Below are 8205 nucleotides of genomic sequence, written 5' to 3'. Positions count from 1 at the left end.
GAGAGCCCCTCCCTCTAGGGGTCCCTTCTGAGCCCGGAGAGCCCCTCCCTCTAGGGGTCCCTTCTGAGCCCGGAGAGCCCCTCCCTCTAGGGGTCCCTTCTGAATGGGAAGGATGCTGTTGGCATGGACGCAGGTTGCAGGGGCTGAGGGAAAAGGTGGCCGTGAGGAGACAGCGTGTCTGCTGCAAAAGCGGGGAATAGGGTGGCGGTCGGAGGGAGCCACGCGATGAGGTCGGCTCCTTTTTTCTTTATTTTCTTTCAGGTAGGAGAGATTTATGCATGTCTGCAGGCAGAGAGGGGCCAGTGGGGAAGGACTGATTGAAGATTCTAGAGAGAGGAGATAATTGATGGAGCTAGGCCCCCTAGGAGACAGGCAGAAAATGGAGTGCAAAAGGCACAGTGCGATATGAAAGGAGAAAAAACAGAATGTCTGTCAGCAGCTGCTGTTTTTCCAGAGTGACGCCCTTAGATGGCAGTTAGCCACGGTGTGGCTGGGGGACAGGCCTCTGCCAGCGGCGCAGGCCAGGGCTTCTAGAGTCTACCAGGAGGGGAGTGGGCCTCCCCCCCCCCCGCCCCCTCTGAGGCCCAGCGTGTTCTGGACAAGCCTAGACCCAGTTCCACGCCTAGAGCCAGGAGTAGAAGTCAGTTCCTCACCTTGTGACCTATCTGGGCTGTTTAACTTTTTTGGTTGCGTCCTCCGCACCCCCAACCCCGCCCCAAATCCAGAACCAGCCAAAATGAACACCAGTGGTACCTGCCACCCACGAGGACAGGCTGCCTCTAAAATGCCTACCTGGCTTTTCCCCATTTCCTGTCCTTATACGAGGCTGCACCTGCCATCCAGGGGTCTGGAAAGCAGCCAGCAGAGGGGTCGCTGACTCAGACCCCGGCTGGGCCCCGGACAGGTGAGTTTCTGAGGAAGAGAAGGTTGCAACGCCATAAATAGTCCTTGATTTGCATGGAGCTGCCTTCCTAGAAAATGCGAAACACACTGAAAACTACTTAGCTTTTGGAGAAGGAATCATCGGAGACAGGACTGGCCCTGCAGCCCTGGCCTCCTCGGTTACTGTCCCTGGCCCACGCAGCAAGCGGAGACTCCCAGGCGCAACCCACTGGTTTCGAGAATGTCCCCACCCCTGAGAGCCCTTGGGTCTCATGCTGGGTGCGAGCACCTCTAAGGGCCCTCAGGTTTGCAGGTGCCACTAACAGAGTGCCCCCTTCCTGTGTCCTTCCTTCCAGAAGACGCCCGGCGCCCCAGGACCCCACCCAGGCCCCGGTGGCCCAGCGAGCAGGAGCACTCGCTGCACGAGTCCTGGGACTCCCTCAGTGCCTTCGACCGCTCCCACCGAGGCCGCATCTCCAACCTGGAGGCCCAGGGCGACATCCTGGACGAGTTCCTGCAGCAGCAGAAGAGCAGCCGCCACAGCGAGCAGCCGCGGCCCCGGAAGGGGGAGAAGCAGGAGCCAGAGGCCGAGCAGCTCAACCACTGTGTGGAGACAGACGACGGGAGCGACTTCAAGATCCCCGTCCTGCCTTCTGGGCAGCGCTTGGTCATCGACATCGCGTCTACGTGGGGGGACCGACACTATGTGGGCCTGAACGGAATAGAAATCTTCAGCTCCAAGGGCGAGCCGGTGAAAATTGCGAGCATCCAAGCAGACCCGCCCGACATCAATATTTTACCGGCCTACGGGAGAGACCCCCGTGTGGTCACCAACCTCATCGATGGGGTGAACCGGACCCAGGACGACATGCACGTCTGGCTGGCCCCCTTCACGCCGGGCCAGTCTCACTCCATCTCCATCAATTTCACGCACCCTTGCCAAGTCGCCCTGATCAGGATTTGGAATTACAATAAATCCCGGATACATTCCTTCCGCGGCGTGAAGGACATCACAATGCTGTTAGACGAGCAGTGCATCTTTAAAGGAGAAATCGCCAAAGCCTCTGGAACCCTGACGGGAGGTATGGTATGCCTGTAGAACATTCTTGAAACCTCCACTTGCGACCCACCAAGGTGCTGAGGGAAATCTAAGCCTGCTGGCTGGCCGGAGACAGACAGGTGTCCTTGGCTTTGGAAGACCCGGCCCTCTCACCAATGCAGCCTGGGCGGACAAGAGTTGGCCTTTGTAAACTCCTCCCCTGGGCACCGGTTACTCGGCCCCCCCAGGGCCTGAGCTACACAGGGGGCTTCTGCAGATGATTTAATCAGAGGGCACTCCCAGGAGAACCTGCAACCTGCAGGGCGGCAGGGGGAGGGCTGCAGGCAACGGAAGGTGGAGAAGTTAGGGAAGAATACAGTTTCTCAGGAAGCCTGGTCTCAGCCAGATCCCAGTTCCAGAGCCTAAATTGCAGGTCTGTCCTGCAGTGAGGCGAAGCAGCAGGCCTTTGGGACACTGCAGGCTCCCTGGGTTGGGGGTGTGACTCCCATGCCGTTCTAGGCAAGCATCCCCTGAAATATCAAACAATCAGCAGGGCCTTGCATGGGGCAGCGAAAGCATCTGCAGCAGTACCTCCCTCAGGCCTAAGAAATGGTACTTACTTCATGACCGATAGCAAAGATGCTCACTAAATCAGGTCCCTTCATCAAAGCTATGTGGTTCTTACTGTGTGGGCCCCACTTGCCGATATGTGAAGACCAAGGCGCACAGATCAAGAACTATTAGTGATGTGAGGCTGTGTAGCACCGAGGTTGATGGGTTGAAGTTCCCAAGCCACAAATCATTGGAATTTGAGGTGAGCTGACACTTCTCTTCTTCCTGGTAACCTGTGCAGCCCCAGAGCACTTTGGAGACACAATCTTATTCACCATGGATGATGACATTCTTGAGGCCATATTCTGTTCTGATGAGACATTCGACATGGACCTGGAGAGCCTTTGCAGCCTGCAGGGTGAGGAGGCACTGAGGAGGCCCAGCACAGCCGATGGCGAGGGCGAGGAGCGGCCATACACCCAGGCTGGCCTGTGGGCCGAGGACCAGGTAGGACAGGGTGGGAGGGGTGAAGCAGGTGGGTGTCTGGAGAAAGATTTCCGCTCCTAAGTCAGAGTAGAGCAGGATGAATGAAGATGAACAGCTTTTAACTACTGATGCTACTGTTTGGACGTCTCTCATTTTTCTACTTCGTTTTTGTCCTGTGTGTCATATTTCATTCTCTAATTACTATTTTTTTCTTTAGCTAAAGTGAAGAAAGTATTCAAATTTTAAGCAAAGCTAGGAGGAATCCATTCTGTGTCATCTCCATAATTGAGAGGTCAGCTGTTTCAGGGGAATTTTAACTTTGGACTGCATTTTAATCGCTGACTTGTTTTGTTAGAAGGCCCAGAAATGCTTCTAATGGGCGTGTGTGGCATTAAAATGATGGCAACCCTGGTGGGCACTTCCCAGTCTCCCTAGTAATCCAGTCATGGAGAGCTGTGATCTTGTGTAACCCACTGTAACAAGCCTTGAGAAGAGATGATTAATTTTCCCACTTAGGACACCAAGGCTAGAAGGCCGGGTGACCTGCTGGGTGACCTGCCCAAGAGCACAGAGTGGGTCAGCAGACAGAGTGGGAATACACGACCCTGGCGTCCATGCTTCCAAATGACAGCGGCGCTTTCTAAAAACCAGCTTGAAATGTCTGAGACCAGCATTACAGAGTCAAAACTGGTCAGACCTGGCTCTATCCAGTAAAAACTGCTTTGAACTAGTTTTAGCAGGTCAGAATGGGTTTGAACCATTTTTATGCAATCAGAACTGGGTAGTATCAGTTTATCTGATTTCCACTAGTCAGAACCTGCTTCTTCTGGTCACAACCTGTTTGTAAGGTTTTATTTAGTCAGAACTGGTTAATACCAATTTTATCTGGTTTTCTCTGGTCTGGACTGATCTAAGGCAGTTTTATCGAGACAGAGCCAGTTTCAGCTGGCTTATTGGGTTTGAAACTGTTTTTCCCAGTCAGAACTGGGAACCAGTTTTATCTGTTTTTTGTTTTTTTTTTTCCACTTTGAGCTGGTTTTACCCAGTCAGAACAGGTTAATTAATACCAGATTTAGCTCTATTTGGACCATCCTGAACCGACCAGAACTGGTCAGACAAGACAAGAGGTTTTACCTGGTTTTATTCAATCACGGCCAGTTTGGCAGCAGCTTGAACTGATTTAAAGTCAGAACTGGTAACCAGTTTGAATCGTTTCTGGTTAGAATCGGTGTTGGTTAGAACTGGTCAGAACCAGCTTGAACCTGTTTTACCCAGTCATAAAATATTTGAACTGGTTTTATCCAGTCAGAACAAGTGTGAGCTTGTTTCATTTGGTTCACAACATGTTTAAAACCCACTTTTATCTGTTCAGAACCAGTTTTATACAATCAGAACCATTGTCACCAGATCTTTCTAGTCTAAATCAGCTGTTTCTGGTATAAAGTGATTTTATCTGGTCTGAACCAGTTATTTCCAGTTAGAACTATCAAAATAGTTCAGACAGGACACTGGTTCCCACAGATTGAAAATGGCTGAAACTGGTTCTGACTTGTTCAAACCAACTGAAACTAATTGAAAGTGACTATGAATCGCTCAAACCGCTGAAAGTGGGTCAGACTGATTTCAACCAGTTGGAACTAGTTTCAGCAGGTTTGAGCAGCTGGAGCTAACTGGTTTCAGCAGGTTTGAGCAGTTGGAGCTAATGTCAATTGATTTTACTTTCAGTTGGTTTGCACTGATTCTTGACAGAATCAGTGTCAGTTGCTTTTAGTTCCAGTTGTTTTCAGTTTCAATTCCTTGAACAAATCAGAACTGGTTTCAAGCAGGTTCAGTTTCAATTGGTTGGAATAAGTCAGAACTAACCAGAACCAGAATCAGCCAGTATGAACCAGTTGGAACTAGCTTGAACCAGTCCGAAGTGGTTTCATGAGTCAGATCTGGATGGAACAGTTGGAGCCAGCGTCTGTTGGTTTTGACTTGGTTAGTTTGAACAAGTCAAAACCTTGAGACAGAACCAGTCAGTTGGTTTCAGTTTCCCTTGTTTGCACTTCAAATCTTTGACCAGTCAGAGTCAATTTCAGGAATTTTCAGTTGTTTGGAATACGTTAGAACCAGCTGGAACCAGTTTTCGCTGATTGGAACCAATTTGAACTGGTTTCAGCTCATGGGAACTGGTCTGAACCTGTTTCAGGTGATCATAACTGGTTGGAACGGGTTTCAGCCAGTCAAACCCACTTGCAGCCTGTTTGTGCGATTGGAGCCAGTGTCAGCTGGTTTCACTTTCAGTTGAACAAGTCAAAACCTTGAGATAGTGAGAACAATTGTCAACTGGTTTCAATTGTTTTCCCTTTCAGATCTTTGAAGAGTCAGAGTCTGTTTTCAGGCGGTTTCAATTTTGAATAAATCAGACTCAGCTTGAGCTGGTTTCAGAGCTGGCTTCAGCTGAAACAAATTCAAACAGGCTCTGACCAGCTGAAACCAGTTCTGACCAGCTGAAACCAGTTCTGACCAGCTGAAACTGGCTTAGACCAGTTCTAACCAGCTGAAACCAGTTCTGAACAGCTGAAATCGGTTTTGACCAGCTGAAACCCAGTTCAGAGCTGCTGAAACTGGCTCTGCCAGCTGAAAACGGCTCTAAGCAGTTCTGACTGCTGGTTCTGACCAGTTCTAACTGGTTGAAACCAGTTCTGATTTATTGAAACCAGTTCTGATCAGCTCAGACTGGATCCAGCTGGCTGAAACTGGCTCTGAGCACCAGTTTTGACTGCTTCAGTAAGAACCAATTTCAGCTGACTTGAACTGGTCTCAGCTGCTCAGAACTAGGCAGAACCAGTTTTGACTGACCAAAACCAGTTTCAGCTGGCTTGAACTGGTCAGAACTGTCCAGAACTGGTTTGAACCTGCCAGTTTCAGCTGGTCAGAACTGGCTTGAACTGGTCAGATCTGGTTTCAACTGGCTGGAACTGGGTTTTAGCTGTTCAGAACTGGCCAGTCGAAACCAGTTCTGACCAGTTCTGACCAGTTCTGATTGAGACTGCTTCAAGCTGACTGAAACTGGTTCCAACCAGTTCAAGCCAGCTGAAACCAGGTCCTGACAGATACCAACTCAACCTGAATCTGAAAGTGAAACCAAATGACAGCTCCTCCCTGGCTCAGAAAGGATGAAACTGTTTCCAAACATTTCTGATGAGTCCAAGCCAAGAGAAACTGAGAAACACATGGAAATCGGTTCTGACTTCTTCAAAGAACTGAAACCAAAAGGAACATTGGTTCAGTTGGTTTAAGTAAGTCAGAGCCAGTCTGAACTGTTTTCACCCGGTTTGTACCAGTTGGAATTGTTTTGCACCTGTTAGAACCAGTTTTAGCCAGTGTGACCTAGTTTCAGCCAGTTTGAGAAATCGAAGCAAGGGTCAATTGGTTTAGTTATGAACCAGTTTTACCCAGTCAGATCTTTTTTAATACTAGTTATTTGATTTTCTCCAGTTTGAACTTGTTTTGTCCATTCAGAACAGGTTTGAACCATTTTTTTCTGGTCAGAAACTCCAGCCAGTGTGAAAATCCTTGCCTGCCTTTATCACCAATCACAGCTTCCACATAGAAAGAAAATACAATAAGAGACACAGGTCTTATCAGGGGCACAAGGTGGACAGCGGTATCTGTTGAAATGGCCAACCAGCTGTGTAGGTATCACTACATTCATCCCCTTTCTCTCTATTTCTCTCCCAACCCAGGAGCAGGAGCTACCACCCAGTTGCCCTCTCCCTGAAGTCACCACCCCAGAGCCAGGTGTCTACCATGGAATCTGTGAGTGTCCTCTCCGGGGGCAACGTGGAGTAGAAGAAAGACTTTTGGGGGAGTTGTGGGCACTTGGGACATTTTCCCTGGATAGTCAGCAGATTGTACACTAGCAGAGAGGCAGGAGGCGGTAGCCAGTCTTCTTGTGGCCCTGGCCGGCTTTCTCTCCTGTGCCGAGCCTCTTTGGGGTTCGCTTTCCCAGAGGCACACTTTTAAACTTTGCGTGCAGACACCTGTGTGTTACTCTCACCCTCACCTGGGTGGCTGAGCTAGAACCCTGTGAATGGAGAACAAGACAATATGAGCCAGAAGAGATGGAGGCACCTGTCAGTCCAGTGGTCTATTGTCCCCTCAAGCCCCACCACGGAGCAGGTGCAGAAGGAACTCCCCAGCCAGCTCCAGTGGGGTGTGTCCCCCCAGCTCCAGTGGGGTGGGGCAGCAGGAATATGGGCCCAGCATGCCAGGTCATTTGAAAGTGGGAAATCTGGACTTCAGCATTTTAAATGTTGGTGTTTCATTCTGTAATCATTTAAAACACCGCACACAGTGTCATTAGCCTGCCGGTGTCAGTGTGTGACCTCAGAGCAAATTCCATCTGAGTTTCACTGCGTCTGTCCCCCTCTTCCTTCCTGCTTCCAGCATCCCCACTGTGACTTACACCTCCATGCCAGCCCCCCACCTGCCATCTCAGGGAACCGTCAGCCGAGATCGGGGCTGGCGGTGATCTCCTCCCTGGTCCCTGTTACCGGCTCCCTCGCTCGTCCCTTGCAGCCTCACCTGCAGCTTTCTTGCCCCTGGTACTGTTCATCAACTTCCGTTACCTTGTGACAGCGAGCTGAGCCAGGCTGTTGTCAGGCGCCCCTCCTGGCCTCACCACCATCCTCTGCACAATGAAGCTGAAGCCGCTGCGTCTGCGCCCCCAACGCTCCTCCTAGTGCAGGCTGTTGTGCAAGCCCAGCCCTCTGTCCCCAGGGCCCCCCACTCCACTCTCCTTCCGAGGTGGACTGCCCCCTCTAGATGACTGGGCTCCCAAGACGCAGCTCAGGGTGGTGTTTATGGGGTGTGCTCTTGGGCAAGGCAGGAAATGGGCGCTGGGTGTCATCACACCAAGGCGACTGTCAGCTCCACAGGGGCGCCCTTGGAGTTGGCCTGACTCAAAGCAGCCGGGCCCTATATTCTATGAATGCTAGGTATGTGCTGCCCAGGGAAGAGCTAAGATTAGGGCAGTCACGGTGAGGGACTCAGCTGTGAGCCGTCAGCATGGTGCTCCCAGCTCCTATGGAATGAGGCCACCCTGGCCCTGAGGGGTGGGGCCTGGGCAGGTGTCCAACTTGCTTCCATAATTCTTCTAAGGCCCTGCTGCACCCCAGCTCCTTCTGCTTACCTACTCCACAAAGGCCTGTTACCCCTTAGGGGAAAAAAAGGAAGATGCCTGCCTTGAACCCACAGCT

General features: G+C 51.0%; 1 protein-coding gene across 2 annotated transcripts in view; it reads left to right on the top strand.

The window, feature by feature from the left end:
• KIAA0556 (KIAA0556 ortholog) overlaps positions 1-8205 on the top strand; it is a 148412-nt gene that overhangs the window by 119122 nt on the left and 21085 nt on the right. For both annotated transcript variants that reach the window (XM_012732019.1, XM_012732018.1), the window contains exons 16-18: positions 1239-1964; positions 2775-2980; positions 6691-6763. In XM_012732019.1, coding sequence (XP_012587473.1) covers positions 1239-1964; positions 2775-2980; positions 6691-6763 — 1005 coding nt within the window. The remainder of the gene's footprint in view (positions 1-1238; positions 1965-2774; positions 2981-6690; positions 6764-8205) is intronic.

This window comes from Condylura cristata, unplaced genomic scaffold (assembly GCF_000260355.1).
Source record: "Condylura cristata isolate star-nosed mole 26May11 unplaced genomic scaffold, ConCri1.0 scaffold00032, whole genome shotgun sequence".
NCBI lineage: Eukaryota > Metazoa > Chordata > Mammalia > Eulipotyphla > Talpidae > Condylura > Condylura cristata.
The sequence above is the reverse complement of the archived record's forward strand: the minus strand, read 5'-3'. Positions and strand labels throughout refer to the sequence as shown.